The 22,595-nt window shown below is 44.0% G+C and overlaps 1 protein-coding gene across 1 annotated transcript; it reads right to left on the minus strand.

The window, feature by feature from the left end:
* Positions 1 to 1,712: 1,712 nt before the first annotated feature.
* LOC139839292 (protein FAR1-RELATED SEQUENCE 4-like) lies at positions 1,713 to 2,457 on the minus strand. The gene is made up of 3 exons (XM_071829337.1): positions 2,437 to 2,457; positions 2,374 to 2,379; positions 1,713 to 2,165 (listed from the first exon to the last, which is right to left on the minus strand). The coding sequence occupies exons 1-3, from the start codon at positions 2,455 to 2,457 to the stop codon at positions 1,713 to 1,715; spliced, it is 480 nt and encodes a 159-aa protein (XP_071685438.1).
* Positions 2,458 to 22,595: the final 20,138 nt, after the last annotated feature.

The raw sequence follows: 22,595 nt of genomic DNA on the forward strand, positions 1-22,595 counted from the left end.
TAAATAATTATTTACACATGACAACAATAACTTTTATTTTTTATTCTTTTCAGTGCAAATCATTCAAGAAACTTTACAGTCATCTTCATGGTGTCGAGGGATTAAATATCTCATCGTACAAGACAAAAGTTTGCGGCAGCCCTTCTTGTTCAAAGTAATCATCTTTTCTTAATGTGAATTATGATTTTATTTAATTTACTCTATTTGGATTTAGTTGTTTCTTTATTTATGACCATTAGGACAAGCGTGACTGTGGTATCTATGCAATGAGGTTTATTTGGGTATTCAAGGCTAATTTTTACCCAAATGTATTCAAGATAGGTAATATGTTGTGTACATAGTTTTATTCAAGAGTATCCAAAATAGGTTTTTATCCAAGAGTATTTAAGGCAGGTTTTTAGTATTTGTTCACTGTAGAATAGTACATGTCAATGGTGTTGTTTAGTACTTGTGCATCTTTTTGTTTAGTCGTTGTGTACTTTTCCGTTCAGAGCTTGTGCATTCTAAATTTCTGTGCATTTTTGTTTAAGATAATTAACCATTGTGTTGTTTCGGGTTTTTCAGGCTGACGTCAAAAGTTTTCGACAGTTCTTCGCTTGAGTCATGCTCACTTATGATTCTCCTGATTATTTGGCAAGTTTCGTACGCGAACAGATCGAAGAATTCAAAAGTAAGTATTGTTTTATAATGGTTATCCTTTTTCTCCAGTGAAGTCAATGAAGTGAATTTGATTGTAGAAAATAAGGAAATGAAGTACATAAGAACATTACATATCCATTCCATTGTCTGTATCATATATTCTAACTATTCATGTGGCCTGCTCCTTGTGTGATTCCTACTTTTATTGCTCTCCTTTGATATCCTTTGTTCATCATCGACCTCTGCAAAATAAATAGTTTCAAATTTATGTTTTGCTTGTCAGAAAAAGCAAATTATTTGGATCAGTAGGTTTTCATCACTGACAAAGTAACTTCATGGGCACACTTACCCTGTTAATATGTCTTGTGTTCCAAATACTAGATATTCCATGTTGCATCTTATTCTTCCATTGTGGTAGTACATACCGTACGTGTTTCCTGGTTGTGTTGTTCTTTCTGTTGTGTGACTATCATCATTTGTGTGTTTGTCTCTTGATTGATCATGTGATGTATTGCTTGTATACCTTTGCTGTGATGTTGCTGCCTGTGCTGCCGCTGCTACTTGTTCTGCTACCTCTGCTGCCGCTGTTGCAATTTCTGCTTTCAGTGTTTCACATCCTGTTTTGTTGTGTCCTAATCCTTTGGAGTGGCCGCATTTTATTTGTCTAGTGTTCTATCTTTTTTCTGAACCTGGCATCATTTTGTCCCCTCTTTTTGTTCCTCTTCTGTCGGACATTGGTGGGTCACGTAATGTTTCGTTGCTACCTGTTTCTTCATCGTGTAGTTTTTTAGCTCCTTCATCTTCTCTTATTGCTGCCAGCACTTTTGTTTCCATATCACGCATACACTGAATCATGACATTATATGCTTTATCATTTGGGCACGCTTTGTTGCAAAGTTTTGCCATATGGCTCATCAAATCGGCAAACTTTAGTGTTTCGTCTCGCAAGAAGCATCTGCGACATTTTCTAATATTGCGAGTTCCATGTCTATTTCTTTTCTCCATCTTTGAATCACAAAACTCTCTAGCAAATCATTGATCTCCATGTGAACTATTGCTTTTATTACATGACATCAATGTATACCATCCCTCTGCATCTTCTTGAAGGAACACATGAAGTTCTTTTTTTCATCATCAAATGTGACGTCAAATAACTCCCTTTTGAATTCCATGTGGTCGTAGAATTTCACTATTCTTTTCAGCCGCAAGTGGCGACCAGGTTCAAGTGATCCATCTACCTTGAATGCCGTGTTGTTTGTGATCTCAATCTGGAACTTCTGGAATATGTCATGTGTGAATTGTTTAAGAGCTTGCTTCTCAAACGGGTGTCTTGTAACTGCTTTTGTTGTTTTCAGTGAGGATGTTTGCTTCTTCTTGTCCAGGGTAGATAAGCACTTGTCTTGTATGACCTCATATTGTTCAAGGTACATTGTTATTGTGTCTGTGTGCTGGCTATAGCATTTCCACATGTTATTTTTGCTCTCGCTCCTTCCTGTGCTTGACGAGAATGGGGTCCGAACCTGTACCTGCGATAGAGAAAGCGGAAAGAAACACAGACCTGTACTCCTCTTGGTGCGAAACCTGTACTCGACTAGCCATCATCGCCGTACTCGAGACCCCTTTGAACATGTACCCGCGCTAGAGAAAACGGAAAGACACAAAATCATGCACTTCTCTTGGTGCGAAACATGTACTCGACTCGCCATCACCGTTGTATTTGACACGCCTGTGAACCTGTACCTGCGATAGAGAAAGCGGAAAGAAAAACACAGACCTGTACTCCTCTTGGTGTGAAACCTGTACTCGACGAGCCGTCATCGCCGTACTCGAGACCCCTTTGAACATGTACCCGCGCTAGAGAAAACGGATTTTTTTCAGATAAATCAAAAGGGAAACACAATAATGTGCTCCTCTTGGTGCGGATGTTGTAGTCGTCTCTACGTCACAGCTCTACTTCACAAGCCTTGCACATGTAACTGGCGTTAGAGAAAACAGAAATATTTCCAGAGAAACAAACAGAGACACGGTCCCGTACTCCTCTTGGTTCGGACGCTGTACTCGTCTCTCCGTCAACGTTGTACTGTCCAAGCCTTACAACTGTACCTGCACTAGAGAAAACAGAAATATTTCCAGAGAATAAAAGAGAAAACGGAAATATTTCCAGAGAATAAAAGAGAAAACGGAAATATTTACAGAGAATAAAAGAGAAAACGGAAATATTTCCAGAGAATAAAAGAGAAAACGGAAATATTACCAGAGAAACAAACAAAGACACGGTCCCGTACTCCTCTTGGTTCGGATGTTGTACTCGTCTATTCGTCATAGTTGTACTCTCCAAGCCTTGCACCTGTACCTGCACTAGAGAAAATGGATATATTTTCAGAGAAACAAACATAAACACGGTCCCGTACTCCTCTTGGTTCGGACGATGCACTGGTCTCTCTGTCAACGATGTACTGCGCAAGCCTTACACTTGTACCTGCACTAGAGAAAACGGAAATATTTCCAGAGAATAAAAGAGAAAACGAAAATATTTCCAGAGAATAAAAGAGAAAAAAGAAACATTTCCAGAAAATAAAAGATAAAACGGAAATATTTCCACAGAATAAAAGAGAAAAGAGAACAATAGAGAACAACAGTTTGATGAGCCGAAGGAGGCGAAGCCGAGCAATTATGTTTATTAATGTTTGATGCGCCGAAGACGCCTTGATACGAGGCGAAGCCGAGCCGTAGCACTCGCTTCGACATATGTCTGCTTGTAGCACTCTGTTGGAATTTAAAAATATTGTAATTTGAAAGTGCTACCTCTCTCCCATTAATTCCCCAGAAAACTCACAGCCCGGAAATACAAAGGGAAAAAGCAAAAAAGGGAAAATCCTTTGTGGTCCCACCCAATTTTTTCAAAACGTACAGCGCGCGGAAAGGGAAAAGGAGGGGTAACGGGTCCGCATATTGTTAACGGGTCTAGCCGACCGTAAAGGGAAAAACCAAATCCGAAAAACGATCCGCGACTCTTCTCGAGGAGTCGTTCCGCGCGCGACACGTGTCGTCGCGAGAGCGCTCGCACGGGATGGGAGGTTGGTCTTCGTGCAGTGGCACCCGTAGGGACAATATTTTCAGAGGAAAAGGAAAGAAGGGGACTGGGCTGAAACGACGGGGTTCGGGCAGATCCACCGTGGGCTGGCCCAAATCCTTCCTGGCGTGTGCGGAAGACGGCGGCACCCGCCGGCCTGAACCATGCGCGGGACGGGGCTGCATGCAGCCGCCGGATCTTGATCCGACGATGTGTGTCGCGCCCATCTGCGTCTGGCAGCACTGGCAGCGCGACCGTACGCTGGCGGCCGTGCGGTGATGGAGGCGAGATGGGGAGAGATGGGAGCTCACCGGGGGCTCTAGGACGGCGGAGAAAAACGTGGAGGAGGGAGAGGCGGCGACGCGCGCGCTGTGGAAGCCTCCTGGCGTTGTCTTGGTCCGAGTGCTCGCGCCGCCGGCGTGGACGGAGTTCCAACGATGACGACGGGAACGAAGCAAGGATCGAGCGGACAAGAGCGGCTCGCCACCGCGCCCTGTTTGAGCGGGCACTCCCGGTAGATGGCTTGGATGAGCGCCACGTTCGAGATCATGAACCGGAGGTGACGCAGATTTAACCACGTCTCTATATCCCCTGAGTGCATCGCCTACCTCTTTTTTTTATGGTCGTCTATCTCTTTTTTTTGGATAAGACCGTGAAGATTCAGGACAACACCATGATTCCCCTCGTCTCTCTCCATAAATTCGTGGACACTCTCACATACCCTCGTCAGCTCCAGTAGCCGGAATGAAGCCTTAAACCTGGCATCCTCCACCAAGTGCTGCAGCACCAGGAGCTAGCTAGAAATCGTGAGCTTGCAGCAGCCACGGCGTCACCGATGCACCAGGAGCTCGCCCCAAATCGCGAGCTTGCAATGTTCCCGCCGCACGCCCGCACAAGGAGCTCGCCCCACATCGTGAGCTTGAAGCTGCCATGGAGTCACCGCCGCACCAGGACTCCAGTAGTACTGGAACTATAACTCCCTCCAGATTAGATAAATAAATCATAGATTGTTACGGCTAATTAAATCTGGGCCATAGGGAGTATACAACGGATGAGATTTGTCCAACTTCACGCGGTGCAGTTGGGTCCAACTCTAGGGGATCCCAACCCGGGGAAAAGAGATGGTGTGGAGCAGTAGAGGGCTCGGGTCCGATTAAAAAGGCGGAGACAGTGGTGCACCGCGACGATGCGTGCACCATGTCTATGGCGAGGAGGTCGCGTGCAGATTGGTCAGGGTGGCGGCGTTGTAGTGCACGGCGTAGAGTTGTAGGTGACTTTCAACCGAAGGGAGGGAGAGGGACAAGAAGGCACGCTCTTGGCGTGGCTTGGGTCGATTTTGACAAAACTAACCTATTTCTGGTAACAACGCACAAAATAACCTGTCCCGCAAAAGATTTCGCGAATTGATCATTTTGCTTGGCGCCGCACTAGGTGGAGCCAAGCGACACAAGACGACGCCGCGGCTGATGGCGCCATGCCAGCACGACGCCGCGGCTAATGGCGCCATGCTAGCACGACGCCGCGGCTGATGGCGCTATGCCCCCGACTTAAACAACCATGCGGGCTAGCCTCTCGGTACCCCTTCGTCCAAAGAGAAAAAAGCTGGGCATAACCATGGTGCCGCCGCACCCGCCCCTCTCCACACCTCTCAAATCCCTACTCTAAAGCCTCCAATCCTTCTCTCTCTTTGGTGGATTGATACGTCTCCGACGTATCGATAATTTCTTATGTTCCATGCCACATTATTGATGATATCTACATGTTTTATGCATACTTTATGTCATATTTATGCATTTTCTGGAACTAACCTATTAACGAGATGCCGAAGAGCCAGTTGCTGTTTTCTGCTGTTTTTGGTTTCAGAAATCCTAGTAAGGAAATATTCTCGGAATTGGACGAAATCAACGCCCAGGGGCCTATTTTCACACGAAGCTTCCAGAAGACCGAAGAGTCAACGAAGTGGGGCCACGAGGTGGCGACGTCATAGGGCGGCGCGGCCGAAGCCCTGGCCGCGCCGACCTATGGTGTGGGCCCCTCGTGACGCCCCTTGACCTGCCCTTCCGCCTACAAATAGCCTTCGTCGCGAAACCCCCAGTACCGAGAGTCACGATACGGAAAACCTTCCAGAGACGCCGCCGCCGCCAATCCCATCTCGGGGGATTCAGGAGATCGCCTCCGGCACCCTGCCGGAGAGGGGAATCATCTCCCGGAGGACTCTACACCGCCATGGTCGCCTCCGGAGTGATGAGTGAGTAGTCTACCCCTGGACTATGGGTCCATAGCAGTTGCTAGATGGTTGTCTTCTCCTCATTATGCTTCATTGTCGGGTCTTGTGAGCTGCCGAACATGATCAAGATCATCTATCTGTAATGCTATATGTTGTGTTTGTTGGGATCCGATGGATAGAGAATACCATGTTATGTTGATTATCAATTTATATCTATGTGTTGTTTATGATCTTGCATGCTCTCCGTTACTAGTAGATGCTCTGGCCAAGTTGATGCTTGTAACTCCAAGAGGGAGTATTTATGCTCGATAGTGGGTTCATGTCTCCGTGAATCTGGGGGAGTGAGAGAAACCTCTAAGGTTATGGATGTGTTGTTGCCACTAGGGTTAAAACATTGATGCTATGTCCGAGGATGTAGTTATTGATTACATTACGCGCAATACTTAATGCAATTGTCTGTTGTTAGCAACTTAATACTGGAAGGGGTTCGGATGATAACCTGAAGGTGGACTTTTTAGGCATAGATGCATGCTGGATAGCGGTCTATGTACTTTGTCGTAATGCCCAATTAAATCTCACTATACTCATCATAATATGTATGTGCATGGTCATGCCCTCTCTATTTGTCAATTGCCCAACTGTAATTTGTTCACCCAACATGCTATTTATCTTATGGGAGAGACACCACTAGTGAACTGTGGACCCCGGTCCAATTCTTTATACTGAAATACAATCTACTGCAATACTCGTTCTACTGTTCTCTGCAAACAATCATCATCCACACTATACATCTAATCCTTTGTTACAGCAAGCCGGTGAGATTGACAACCTCACTGTTTCATTGGGGCAAAGTACTTTGGTTGTGTTGTGCAGGTTCCACGTTGGCGCCGGAATCCCTGGTGTTGCGCCGCACTACATCTCGCCGCCATCAACCTTCAACGTGCTTCTTGGCTCCTACTGGTTCGATAAACCTTGGTTTCATACTGAGGGAAACTTACCGTTGTACGCATCACACCTTCCTCTTGGGGTTCCCAACGGACGCGTGTTGTACGCGTATCAAGCTCTTTTTCTGGCGCCGTTGTCGGGGAGATCAAGACACGCTGCAAGGGGAGTCTCCACATCCCAATCTCTTTACTTTGTTTTTGTCTTGCTTTACTTTATTTACTACTTTGTTTGCTGCACTAAATCAAAACACAAAAAAATTAGTTGCTAGTTTTACTTTATTTACTATCTTGTTTGCTATATCAAAAACACAAAAAAATTAGTTACTTGCATTTACTTTATCTAGTTTATTTTATTTACTACTGCTAAAATGGGTACTCCTGAAAATACTAAGTTGTGTGACTTCACAACCACAAATAGTAATGATTTCTTATGCACACCTATTGTTCCACCTGCTACTACAGCAGAATTCTTTGAAATTAAACCTGCTTTACTAAATCTTGTTATGCGAGAGCAATTTTCTGGTGTTAGTTCTGATGATGCTGCTGCCCATCTCAATAATTTTGTTGAATTGTGTGAAATGCAAAAGTATAAAGATATAAAATTAAAATTGTTCCCTTTCTCATTAAGAGGAAGAGCTAAAGATTGGTTGCTATCTCTGCCTAAGAATAGTATTGATTCATGGACTAAATGCAAGGATGCTTTTATTGGTAGATATTATCCCCCTGCTAAAATTATATCTTTGAGGAGTAGCATAATGAATTTTAAACAATTGGATAATGAGCATGTTGCACAAGCATGGGAAAGAATGAAATCTCTGGTTAAAAATTGCCCAACCCATGGACTGACTACTTGGATGATCATCCAAACCTTTTATGCAGGACTGAATTTTTCTTCGCGAAACCTATTGGATTCAGCTGCTGGAGGTACCTTTATGTCCATCACTCTTGGTGAAGCAACAAAGCTTCTTGATAATATGATGATCAATTACTCTGAATGGCACACGGAAAGAGCTCCACAAGGTAAGAAGGTAAATTCTGTCGAAGAAACCTCTTCCTTGAGTGATAAGATTGATGCTATTATGTCTATGCTTGTGAATGATAGGACTAATGTTGATCCTAATAATGTTCCGTTAGCTTCATTGGTTTCTCAAGAAGAACATGTTGATGTAAACTTCATTAAAAATAATAATTTCAACAACAATGCTTACCGGAACAATTCTAGTAACAACTATAGGCCATATCCTTATAATAATGGCAACGGCTATGGTAATTCTTATGGGAATTCTTACAACAATAATAGGAACACACCCCCTAGACTTGAAGCCATGCTTAAAGAATTTATTAGTACACAAACTGCTTTTAACAAATCTGTTGAAGAAAAGCTTGGGAAAATTGATATACTTGCTTCTAAAGTCGATAGTCTTGCTGCTGATGTTGATATTTTGAAATCGAAAGTTATGCCTAATGAGAATCATAATAGTAAAATTTTTACTACAGCAAATTCCATCCAAGTTAGAATTAATGAGAATATAAGATTGATGGCCGAATTGCGTGCTAGGTGGGAGAAAGAAGAAAATGAAAAAGAAGATAATATAGCTAAAGTTTGGACTATTACCACCACTAGTAATGCTAATGCTCCACATGTTGCTGCACCTCCTACTATTAATAATAAAAGAATTGGTGTTAGCAATGTTTCCACTTCTAATGCAAAGCGCGAAAAACTACCCGAAACTGCTAAAACTGCTGAAACTGCCTGTGATAAAACTGCTGAAATTTTTTCCAACATTGGGGATGATGATCCCATTGCTTTAGATTATGATGGTTTAAATTTTGATGATTGCCACATCTCTGAAGTTATAAAGTTCTTACAAAAACTTGCTAAGAGTCCTAATGCTAGTGCTATAAATTTGGCTTTCACGAAACATATTACAAATGCTCTCATAAAAGCTAGAGAAGAGAAACTAGAACGCGAAGCTTATATTCCTAGGAAGCTCGAGGATGGTTGGGAGCCCAGCATTAAGATGAAGGTCAATGACTTTGATTGTAATGCTTTATGTGATCTTGGTGCAAGTATTTCTGTTATGCCTAAGAAAATTTATAATATGCTTGACTTGCCACCGCTGAAAAATTGTTATTTGGATGTTAATCTTGCTGATCATTCTACCAAGAAACCTTTGGGGAAAGTTGATAATGTTCGCATTACCGTTAACAATAACCTTGTCCCCGTTGATTTTGTTGTCTTGGATATTGAATGCAATGCATCTTGTCCCATTATATTGGGAAGACCTTTTCTTCGAACTGTTGGTGCTATCATTGATATGAAGGAAGGTAATATTAAATATCAATTTTCTCTCAAGAAAGGTATGGAACACTTCCCTAGAAAGAGAATGAAGTTACCTTTTGATTCTATTATTAGAACAAATTATGATGTTGACACTTCGTCTCTTGATAATACTTGATATACACTTTCTGCGCCTAGCTGAAAGGCGTTAAAGAAAAGCGCTTATGGGAGACAACCCATGTTTTTACTACAGTAATTTTGTTTTATTTTGAGTCTTGGAAGTTGTTTACTACTGTAGCAACCTCTCCTTATCTTAGTTTTGTGTTTTGTTGTGCCAAGTAAAGTCGTTGATAGTAAGGTTCATACTAGATTTGGATTACTGCGCAGAAACAGATTTCTTTGCTGTCACGAATATGGGCCTAATTCTCTGTAGGTAACTCAGAAAATTATGCCAATTTACGTGAGTGATCCTCAGATATGTACGCAACTTTCATTCAATTTAAGAATTTTCATTTGAGCAAGTCTGGTGCCTCAATAAAATTCGTCTTTACGAACTGTTCTATTTTGACAGATTCTGCCTTTTATTTCGCATTGCCTATTTTGCTATGTTCGGTGGATTTTTCGATTCCATTGACTTTCAGTAGCTTTGTGCAATGTCCAGAAGTGTTAAGAATGATTATGTCACCTCTGAACATGTATATTTTGATTGTGCACTAACTCTCTAATGAGTTGTTTTGAGTTTGGTGTGGAGGAAGTTTTCAAGGATCAAGAGAGGGAGATGATACAACATGATCAAGGAGAGTGAAAGCTCTAAGCTTGGGGATGCCCCGGTGGTTCACCCCTGCATATATCAAGAAGACTCAAGCGTCTAAGCTTGGGGATGCCCAAGGCATCCCCTTCTTCATCGACAACATTATCAGGTTCCTCCCCTGAAACTATATTTTTATTCCATCACATCTTATGTGCTTTGCTTGGAGCGTCGATTTGTTTTTGTTTTTGTTTTGTTTGAATAAAATGGATCCTAGCATTCTTTGTGTGGGAGAGAGACACGCTCCGCTGTTGCATATGGACAAATATGTCCTTAGGCTTTACTCATAGTATTCATGGCGAAGTTTCTTCTTCGTTAAATTGTTATATGGTTGGAATTGGAAAATGATACATGTAGTATTTGCTAAAATGTCTTGGATAATGTGATACTTGGCAATTGTTGTGCTCATGTTTAAGCTCTTGCATCATATACTTTGCACTTATTAATGAAGAAATACATAGAGCATGCTAAAATTTGGTTTGCATAATTGGTCTCTCTAAAGTCTAGATAATTTCTAGTATTGAGTTTGAACAACAAGGAAGACGGTGTAGAGTCTTATAATGTTTACAATATGTCTTTTATGTGAGTTTTGCTGCACCGCTTCATCCTTGTGTTTGTTTCAAATAGCCTTGCTAGCCTAAACCTTGTATCGAGAGGGAATACTTCTCATGCATCCAAAATCCTTGAGCCAACCACTATGCCATTTGTGTCCACCATACCTACCTACTACATGGTATTTCTCCGCCATTCCAAAGTAAATTGCTTGAGTTCTACCTTTAAAATTTCTATCCTCTACCTTTACAATATATAGCTCATGGGACAAATAGCCTAAAAACTATTGTGCTATTGAATATGTACTTATGCACTTTATCTCTTATTAATTTGCTTGTTGTGCGATAACCATGTTCCTGGGGACGCCATCAACTACTCTTTGTTGAATATCATGTGAGTTGCTATGCATGTCCGTCTTGTCTGAAGTAAGGGAGATTTACCACCTAATGGTTAGAGCATGCATATTGTTAGAGAAGAACATTGGGCCGCTAACTAAAGCCATGAATCATGGTGGAAGTTTCAGTTTTGGACACATATCCTCAATCTCATATGAGAAAATTAATTGTTGCTACATGCTTATGCATTAAAGAGGAGTCCATTATCTGTTGTCTATGTTGTCCCGGTATGGATGTCTAAGTTGAGAATAATCAATAGCGAGAAATCCAATGCGAGCTTTCTCCTTAGACCTTTGTACAGGCAGCATAGAGGTACCCCTTTGTGACACTTGGTTAAAACATGTGCATTGCGATAATCCCGGTAATCCAAGCTAATTAGGACATGGTGCGGGCACTATTAGTATACTATGCATGAGGCTTGCAACTTGTAAGATATAATTTACATAACACATATGATTTATTACTACCGTTGACAAAATTGTTTCTTGTTTTCAAAACCAAAGCTCTAGCACAAATATGGCAATCGATGTTTTCCTCTTTGAAGGACCTTTCTTTTACTTTTATTGTTGAGTCAGTTCACCTATCTCTCTCCACCTCAAGAAGCAAACACTTGTGTGAACTGTGCATTGATTCCTACATATTTGCGTATTGCACTTGTTATATTACTTTACATTGACAATATCCATGAGATATACATGTTATAAATTGAAAGCAACCGCTGAAACTTAATCTTCCTTTGTGTTGCTTCAATGCCTTTACTTTGAATTATTGCTTTATGAGTTAACTCTTATGCAAGACTTATTGATGCTTGTCTTGAAGTACTATTCATGAAAAGTCTTTGCTTTATGATTCACTTGTTTACTCATGTCATTTACATTGTTTTGATCGCTGCATTCATTACATATGCTTACAATAGTATGATCAAGGTTATGATGGCATGTCACTCCAGAAATTATCTTTGTTATCGTTTACCTGCTCGGGACGAGCAGAAACTAAGCTTGGGGATGCTGATACGTCTCCGACGTATCGATAATTTCTTATGTTCCATGCCACATTATTGATGATATCTACATGTTTTATGCATACTTTATGTCATATTTATGCATTTTCTGGAACTAACCTATTAACGAGATGCCGAAGAGCCAGTTGCTGTTTTCTGCTGTTTTTGGTTTCAGAAATCCTAGTAAGGAAATATTCTCGGAATTGGACGAAATCAACGCCCAGGGGCCTATTTTCACACGAAGCTTCCAGAAGACCGAAGAGTCAATGAAGTGGGGCCACGAGGTGGCGACGCCATAGGGCGGTGCGGCCCAAGCCCTGGCCGCGCCGACCTATGGTGTGGGCCCCTCATGACGCCCCTTGACCTGCCCTTCCGCCTACAAATAGCCTTCGTCGCGAAACCCCCAGTACCGAGAGCCACGATACGGAAAACCTTCCAGAGACCCCGCCGCCACCAATCCCATCTCGGGGGATTCAGGAGATCGCCTCCGGCACCCTGCCGGAGAGGGGAATCATCTCCCGGAGGACTCTACACCGCCATGGTCGCCTCCGGAGTGATGAGTGAGTAGTCTACCCCTGGACTATGGGTCCATAGCAGTAGCTAGATGGTTGTCTTCTCCTCATTATGCTTCATTGTCGGGTCTTGTGAGCTGCCGAACATGATCAAGATCATCTATCTGTAATGCTATATGTTGTGTTTGTTGGGATCCGATGGATAGAGAATACCATGTTATGTTGATTATCAATTTATATCTATGTGTTGTTTATGATCTTGCATGCTCTCCGTTACTAGTAGATGCTCTGGCCAAGTTGATGCTTGTAACTCCAAGAGGGAGTATTTATGCTCGATAGTGGGTTCATGTCTCCATGAATCTGGGGGAGTGAGAGAAACCTCTAAGGTTATGGATGTTCTGTTGCCACTAGGGATAAAACATTGATGCTATGTCCGAGGATGTAGTTATTGATTACATTACGCGCAATACTTAATGCAATTGTCTGTTGTTAGCAACTTAATACTGGAAGGGGTTCGGATGATAACCTGAAGGTGGACTTTTTAGGCATAGATGCATGCTGGATAGCGGTCTATGTACTTTGTCGTAATGCCCAATTAAATCTCACTATACTCATCATAATATGTATGTGCATGGTCATGCCCTCTCTATTTGTCAATTGCCCAACTGTAATTTGTTCACCCAACATGCTATTTATCTTATGGGAGAGACACCACTAGTGAATTGTGGACCCCAGTCCAATTCTTTATACTGAAATACAATCTACTACAATACTCGTTCTACTGTTCTCTGCAAACAATCATCATCCACACTATACATCTAATCCTTTGTTACAGCAAGCTGGTGAGATTGACAACCTCACTGTTTCGTTGGGGCAAAGTACTTTGGTTGTGTTGTGCAGGTTCCACGTTGGCGCCGGAATCCCTGGTGTTGCGCCGCACTACATCTCGCCGCCATCAACCTTCAACGTGCTTCTTTGCTCCTACTGGTTCGATAAACCTTGGTTTCATACTGAGGGAAAACTTGCCGCTGTACGCATCACACCTTCCACTTGGGGTTCCCAACGGACGCGTGCTGTACGCGTATCATGGATCTACTTCCCCTCCGAAATCTGAAGTTATTCCCCATCGATTCCCCTCCGTATTTTTGGTTTAAGCCTTGGTTTGACCGGTTTTGGGTAACCCTAGTTCATCTCCAAATTGATTATTTAGGTCCGAATTGTTGTGGTTTTACATGTGTGACTACCTTGTGGTTATTCCTGTAGTTAGGGGTTAGTAGATCTGTGAGGTATTGTTAGGTTGGTAATGTTGGACTAGAAATCTTGCCTACCATGTTTCCCTCAAATATCTTTATTTAGCAATGAAATAGAATTGTTCACATATGTAGGATGGAAATAGAATTGTTCTTATTCTCAATGTGTTCTTATTCTTATGAAATAGTTATACCAAACTATTATACCGAATTGTTCTTATTCTTATAATATGTAGTAACTAGTTTATATTTGCTCACATATGTAGGATGGAACCGGAATCTATCCTAGATGACCATTATCACAAATGGCACCGCAGAAGGATTATGGCGGAGAAAGGGGAGGTTTTGAAATTGTTGCACTTGAGGTGCCATGAGGTCCATGGCAAGAAGATGCCATATGACGAGCGATACACACCATATATCAAGAAGACCGGACTTATCCCTTTCGTCCACCTTGTGTCCCGGTCGACGCCGCATATGAACCCATGCGCGATCACGACACTTGGTGATCAATGGAGACCGGAGACACATAGTTTCCACTTTCCTTGTGGGGAGATGATAGTGACTCTGCAAGATGTTTCCATGATCCTGGCACTTACTATCAAAGGGGAGCCTGTGTGCCGGAACATAACTTCTGATGGATGGCGTGAAGCGATGAGGGATCTCATTGGGAACGCGCCGACGACGGAGAAGATGTCTGCTGGTGCTCCTTATTCTTGCATCCAAAGGAACTTTAAGAAGTGCCTCGAGGGCGCTGAGGACGTGGTGGTTGAGATGTATGCTCGGGCATACTTGTGGTATGTTGTGAGTAGTGTGTTCTTTTCTCAGACGGCACTGGATCGAATGCCTCCTTCATGTGGCTCCAGCTATTTGCGGGTTGGGAATATAATCTCAATTGGGAAACAGCGGCACTCGCTTACTTGTACCGACAGGTAATAACTTCGACCACCTGGATTGTTGTCTTTCTTCACTACACCTTTCATTACTTGTACCACCTGGATTGTTGTCTTTGTTTGCTACATACATATTGTTTTTTAATGTGCAGTTGGACGACGCGTGTTGCAAAACAGGAAAAGGAGCAAGTATTGGTGGTTGTATGCTTCTATTGTCCATATGGTCGTGGTTGCGCTTGCCAGTTGGCCGTCCCATTGAGATGCGCGGGAATGATTGGAATGATCATAGAGACCCATTACGTTTTCCTACCGCGGCGTACCTATGGGGTAATACAGAACCTTTCCATGGTGAATCTAAGGAATGCTACATGAGGTACACGAGCCAACTCGATGCTCTTGCCCCGGAGAAGGTAATAACTTGATTGGTCTTTATTTCAATTTGGTTTCCACCACATGGTTCAACCAACCTGAGGCTTGTATTATGCATAGGTTGAATGGGAGCCCTATGGAGAGCCCACGAACATCCTTTGTCCTCACACTTGACTGTGTAGCGCACCATAGCATCCGAGTGAACCACCTTGTACGGTCGATGGTAATTAACCGCGTAGTCCTTGATCCACATTTGAAATTCCAACAAACTTTGAAATTTCCCTCCGGGATTAATCCCATACTTTTCGGGTTTCCTATCCTTTTTAGCAGATACCCTTGGTTCAAGCACTCTACTAATACTACCATCAACTATAGCCTTATTCGCAAGGCTAAGATCTCGGAACAATGATGGACGATGAGCACGGCCTACTACCTTCATGTGAGTTGTGGCTTCTTAAGCCGTTAGCCCATTCTCATCAACATCTTCGTCGGGCCCTTCATCCACCGAGTCTGATGCATGAGATCGCAAATAAGGTAGGTCATGGTCCATGTCCTCCTCTAGGAAATTTGCCTCCACGTCACCGACTTCATTCTCACGGAGCCCATGCTCCGCTTCATCGCCCTCGTAGTCACCACCCTCCGTTTCCTCCTCTTCATATTGGTCATTACGAACCGGGCACATTGGAGGTTGGCTCATTGGAGGTTGGGTCATTCGAGTGCCATACACATCGGCACTATGATGCTCAGACAGCTCATCGCGATCATATGGGGAAGCATGTCGGTTCAAGTCAATGCTCAACCGAGCAACAAACTTCCTTGTGGCAAATAACTCGAGAGACTTATCTTGGGAACCCTCCACAATCTCCTTGTACACACTCCAATTCAACTCCGAGTCAACGGGCATTAACTTCAACCGATTGTGACATCCAAACCCGGCATTATACCTTCCAATCAATTCACATGCATCACTTGGCTCCATCCACTTCAAATCGAATCTAATTCTTTCAACAACATCAGCGTAGGTAGGACTAGTGGTGAATACCATAACTACCTCCTTTGGGTCAACACACTCGGCATTCCCTTTCAAAAAAGCCGCTTTGTCCATATGATGAACATTCACAATTCTTGCCATCTAAAAAAATAACAACAATCCAAATGGATCGAGATCTTTCATAAACCTAACCCTAAGCACCAATTTGAACACCTAATGTTTCATAGTCATCTAACCAAAAACCATTGGCCAGTTCATAAGAATTAACCTTTCAAATGCAAGATCTAGGGTTTCATTACTTGTGAAGAAAAGCACCAAATCCACGAAATTAAATGGACGAAAAGGGGGAGAACATGGGAGATTACCTCTTGGGCCTAAAGGGAGTCGAAATCCATGAAGAAACGCCACAGATCTGAGGGATCTGATGGAGAGCTTAAGTGGGGGAGTGAGAGAGAGACGAACCACTGGTGGGGGTCAGGCTTCGAGAGGTGGAAGAAAACCTTTTGATGCTAAGGACAGCCCCACATGCAGGCTTGAGGGTTATTTACGCCCAAGGGGCATGGCTCCATTGCGGGCGGAGCCAAACTACATAGCATGGCGCCGTCCGGGACGGAGCCAAGCTTCCTACTTGCGGGTCCCACCACAGTTGCTGACCGCCACGTCTGTGTGGCCATAACGCCACTGGGTGTGGCGGCGTGGTAGCACAACGCCGTCTTGGATGGCGTTATGGTGATGACCTTGGCTCCACCTAGTGCGGCGCCAAGCAAAAGGGTCAATTCGCGAAATCTTTTCCGGGACATATTATTTTGTGCATTGTTACCAGAAATAGGTTAGTTTTGTCAAAATCGACGTGGCTTGGGGGCAGTAAGGGATCATGCAAAATCATGCATAGGTTCTCCTCTATTCCTCCCAAACGGATATGACCAAAACTTCTATTGTAGCAGTGCATGCGATCGTCCAAGAATGAACGAGAGAGATGCAAGAGAGGTCCTGGTGACAAGGTATTAACTTGTCAATGCCTACAGATTGTAGACTAGGGTTTAGTTGGAAGTAGAGGGCAAGTAGATCTCGAAGGTTCAGCCGAAAAAGTACTCGATTGCTAGAAAACTAGGGTTATGTTGACAATGAAATCGATCCCCTCTTCGTCCCTCGACTCCCCCTTATATAAGAGGCGGAGCCGAGGGTTTCGTATTACACAAGTTTACAAATTCCGGGAGACTCTTTGAGTTCGACCCGTAAAGTTACAAATCTCTTTATTCCTAATACAATTCTACCTTTCCTTATCAACAACTAATTGGGCTTCCGAGTTTTGTATTCGTCGACTCATGGGCCTTCAATAAACCCCGGGTACCATCTTTGGCAGGCCCATTGGGGATGCCTATGTCAGTAGCCCCCGAGATTTTGCTTGAATCGGAGAATCAGGAAAAATCTCCATCTTTACGATTACCATACAACTTCTTCGAGTTAACACATATCTTTAATAAAATAGTCGTATATTGTACAGGGATAACGGTAATTGGGGCTAGTTCATCTGACGGATCAGGTACTAGTTAACTGCTCTTTTGGCAATTCACCAAAAACCTACTTCAATATCACATCCCTGGACATGATCTCGGGATACTGGTGTAACTCGACATGTGCCGCTTAAGGTCTTACCAAATGTCGAATTCCAGTCATCTTTTATCGGGTACCTAACGCGTCCGTTAGGATTTTTCTTCGCATCTGCTGATACGAAAAAAGTAGCGAAGCGCCATCAGAGGAGGTTCCACGCCGCACAGGACGGATCCCGGGGACTTACCTTCGCAAAGTATTGCGGCATTAAGAGATTAATTTACGACTGAGGCACTCTGAGAATATATTGTCGAGTGCTTTTTCGGTTGTTGGAATAGCACATTTATTTGAGTCACCGGATGACTTGTATATTTTTATCTTGTCCTCCCGATGGGAGTATATGAAGAGTTATTTGTATAACTCGAGATATGCTCACCATGCCTTTTATAATTTCATCGGGCACGCGAACAGCGTTCCCGATGGGAGTAGCCCCCGAGGCTACAGCCAAGTGCTTGTACTTGGTTGTAGGCTCACCATTTTAACATCTTTTGTCGTTATATTGTTATCTTTTCGTATTCTTCCATATTTATCGGGTGCGCGACCAGCGCTCCCGATGGGAGTAGCCCCCGAGCATATGAACAAATACTTGTATTTGATCATAGGCTCTCGCTTTTTCTGTCTTGCCATACTCGAGATTTCCTTCTTTAAAAAGTAGCCGCCGAGCATTTTTTTCAAAAACTTGTATTTGATCAAAGGCTCCCAAAATTATCATCAATCCATCTCTATCGCCAATCCTCGGAAAACCGCAGTCGAAATTTCCCTCTTTAAAGTGACATCAGTGCTGACGATAGCCATGACCGCTGTATCGGGAAAACGCGAGTCCTATCCTGTCACTGACTTGTGGGTCTGAAAGCCTGCGGTTTGTGACACGTTACGCAAGTGGGGGACACACGCCCTCCGCTTTTTCTGGCACGCGCACTGTAGCGCCTGTCCAGTTCCGTCGTAGTAAAAAGACCTTATTACCCATGGAGACACGTTTAAGTCATCAAATCCATTCCTTCTACATCCAACGGCACGTCGATTCGTAGGTTTTCTATAAAGGGTCTTCTTCTTCCTCCAGTAATCCCTTTGCTGCATCGCGCTCAAATCCCCTCTGCAAAAAACCTCCACTGCAACTAAGAGCTCCTGCGCTCCTCCACATCCTTACTCTTTCTGACGCCATTGTTGATGCCACCGCGTGTGAAACTCACAAGACACAGCACCCCCGAAGAAATCATGGTGGCGCAAGATCTGGGGGCTTCCGAGTGGGAGAGATCTAAGATCTCAAATCAGGATGTCAACCTGATGAAAAAGCTCGGCCTGACGAAGAAGAAGGAAGCGCTGATCTTCCCCAGCGAGGAGAGCTATCCGTCGCCCCCATCGGATATCGGGTTAGCTTTGTTGACCACCTCATTTGCGGCCTCTCCGCTCCTATCCATGATTTTCTTCATGGATTGCTCTTTGTATACGGGTTGCAGCTACATCAGTTGACTCCCAATTCCATCCTTCACGTTTCTATCTTTATCACTCTTTGTGAATGCTTCCTCGGGACCCAACCGAATTGGGCTCTGTGGAAGCGTATTTTCTGCCTTCGCCACAACGGCTCCCACAACATTGCCTATAACATAGGTGGTGTTGTTATCTGTGTCCGTACTGATGTCGAGTATTTCGATGTCAAATTCCCCGACTCCGCCCAAGGGTGGCACAAAAGATGGCTATACGTCCGCGAGGAGTGCTCCGACTCGCTGGAATACAACATCGCGCCCTTCGACGGTAGCGCAAAAATTCTTCGCCGCCGATCATGGGACGCAGAGGCCACCGAAGAAGAAAAAACGATGACAGAAGCGCTGATGTAGCGCATCCATGAGCTGCAAAATACCCGAGGCAAAGAATTGTCGGGTATCCAAATCACCGCTTATTTACTTAGGATTAGGGTGCAGCCTCTACAGGCTCGCAAAAACCCCATGTGGATGTATACCGGCGAGAAGGATGTCGACCGCCTCTCCAAAGACCTCTCTGTGAAGGACTTGGAGAAGCTTGTTCGGCGTGTTTCGTCGTTGAGCAAAAAATATCCAGTGCCAACCTCCTGCCGCGTGGAGCCATATAGTGGTGCCCATGCTCTTCCCCAAGTAAGTAAACCTGCCTCTCGAGTTTTTGTATTTCTTACATTGCTTATCTTGCTTTATCGACTTGGGTTGAAACCTCGACTGCGATCTTTTTATTTTGCTGTTGACTTCTGTCCTCAAATTTCTCTTGCTATTGTTTTTCCTTTTACAGAACCACCAAGTCACTTCCTCGTTACCTCCCTTACCTGAAGGTGGGGAGGTTGACGATCGAGACATCGTTGCCGATGATGTACAGGGTACTTCTCGCCCTGAGAGTGAAATTGCGGGTTCTCACAAATCCGCGGCTTCCTCTGAAAGAGAAGCTGATTCTGAGGCTTCCGAGTCCGTGCCTTCTCTCCCTTCCGCAGCTTCCCCAAAGAACAAAAGGAAAAGGGATGAGGTCGCAGACTCGGGCACCTCCAAAGACGGTGAATCCCCTGCCGAAGAAACTTCCCCCGAGGAAGAGGAAGCTTTCAATCCTTACAATGATGCCCTCGTTAGCTCGTAAGTATTTGTTGTCTTTTTCATTCAATACATTGCTTTTTTTTAGTGTTCTCATACTATTTGTAACACCCCAAATTTCAATAAAAAGAAAGTTAGAGAATTCCAGAAAGCAAAATTTCAAACCAACAAAAACTTTTCTATTTGCATATAGTACCATGCATAGGACTTGTGCATTTGAGTGATATGCCATGATGATTGCTTTTACTTGTATTTGCTATACTCTAAAACCCTAGTGTGATCATATGAAGATCACCAACCAAATAAAACAAAGAGGAAGAAATTCCATAAATTGCAAAACCCTAAAAACCCTCACATATGCCCTATGGCATTTTTATAAATTTTGACCCTAGACCTATTTGGTCTTCACCATTAGTTGAGTAATGTTATTAAACACTTACTACAACTTTTGGAATCAAGGTTTCACAATTCAAATGAATTTCAAACACATTTCCCACTCACATATGATAATGGTCAAATCTGCCAAATTTAGTCTGATCACCACTTTGAGCCCCTGCAATTCAATTTTCCCAAACCAATTCTTGCTAACTCTTTGCACCATTTCAAAGTCAACATCAAGGTGAACAACTTTGATGAAGATCACCCTGCCCAATTCATCTTTGATCATTAGCTATGCTCATCCAAAGTTGCAACATTTTAACAAGTGGAACAATCTCACACTTGTCAATTTTTGCAATTTTTGAATTCTAATTTTTCCACCACCACCTCAAATCACCTCTGGTCTTTTACAACTAATATCAACACTCACTTTTCAAACACATTCACCTTTTGAATTATTTCAAATTTGGACAATTTTGTAAATTCCAAAATCGGGCACTATTTGCAACTATTGCAAATAGTGATTCTACTCTAACTAACCTACCCCAACCTATTCTAAATGGTCCCCTGGTTCCCTCTCTCACTAACACCAGCATAGAAACCCTAGGGAGAGAGAGAGAACAAGCAAGACATGGCCATGCCGGCCCATGCCGGCCATGTTCTTCTCCCCCTCTCATCCTTGCACCTCAGCCCTGGCCCTGGTGCCCACACTCGCCACCGCACACTCCTACACCACCCTAGCCAAGCCACGGTCGAGCTCGACGCCAACCATCGCCGGAGATCGCGTGCCAAGATCAGCCCTGGATGCCGCTCGCGTCGCGCATGGACGCCACTGGCCACGCGCCGTTCCACCGCCTCGCACTCACTCTGGACCCCCTGTGAACGCGTTGAGCACCGCAGTGACACCGCGACGCCGCCAGACACGCGCCCAGCCCAGACCCGTGACCGCCGGCGCCAGAGACGACGACCACATCCCGTGAACGCCGCGGCTGTCGTGGAAGCAATGCGACCCAACCAGGCCCTCCCCGACCAAGCCGTCGCCACCGTTCGCCTCGCCTGGACACGTAGAGCGTCGCCATGACCAAGCCTAGCTCGACCAGCCGCCGGAGAAGCTGCGCCATGGTCGACCTTGCCACTGCCCCGCCACCTTCTCTCAATCCTATAAATAGGAGGTTCCCTGGAAGCAACTGAGCACACCACCTCACTCCCCACCCTTCACCACTTCGCCTCGCACCGTTAGCCACCCCGATCGTCGCCGAAGCAAGGCCAATCGCAAGCTCGGAGCCGCGGAAGCCCTGGAGAAATCGCCATTGATCCAGGCCACCTCGAGCTCCGCCACTGCTACCAGCTGCTTCGCCGTCGTCCACATCTACCTCGCGCACACTGCCATCCCTCGCTGGAGCCGCCGTAAGCTCTCCCACCCCCTACCAGAGCCGCCGGTGAACTCCCCTCTCGCCGGCGGGACGATGAACTGGAGCCGTTCGATCGGATTCTAATCCTACGCCCCACATTGAAACATACCGCTTCGGGCGTTATGAGCCACTGACGCCTGGCCCCCACCCTGTCAGGCAGCCCGCGCGTCTGTGGACCGTGGCTGGGCTGGACTGGATTGGTTTGGGTCGTTTTCAAATTGTTTAGCCCAACTAGTTTTCCCGCCGGCCTGTTAAATTCAAATCCAGTTTAATTATTACAAATCCATTTCAATACTGCCCAAACTTTGAAATTCAACCATTTCAATTTGGCTAAACCAAATTTAGTGAATTTTATGTTGTTAGAAAGCCACTGAAATTCTCTACAACATGCCACTGGCCCCATGGTCAGATTCGTTGTAGAATAAATGTGATAAAAATAACAAGACAGGGACTTTTCCCTATTCAAATAATTCTTAAAAATCAACCAAAATAGATATTAAGTTAATTCCAACTCTAATAGCTCACATTTGACTTACACTAATTGTTTATGCAATAAAATGGTGTGGTCACTTTGCATGATCATGCTATGGTTTAATGAATGGATATTTTGACTAGTTTAACTAGTTGATATTGTCCAAAACTATTAAAGTTAAATTATGTGAAGTCTTACACTTCATTTAAACTTGTCTCACATGGATTCATGGGATGCTTGGA

The sequence above is a fragment of the Lolium perenne genome, chromosome 4, assembly GCF_019359855.2.
Source record: "Lolium perenne isolate Kyuss_39 chromosome 4, Kyuss_2.0, whole genome shotgun sequence".
NCBI lineage: Eukaryota > Viridiplantae > Streptophyta > Magnoliopsida > Poales > Poaceae > Lolium > Lolium perenne.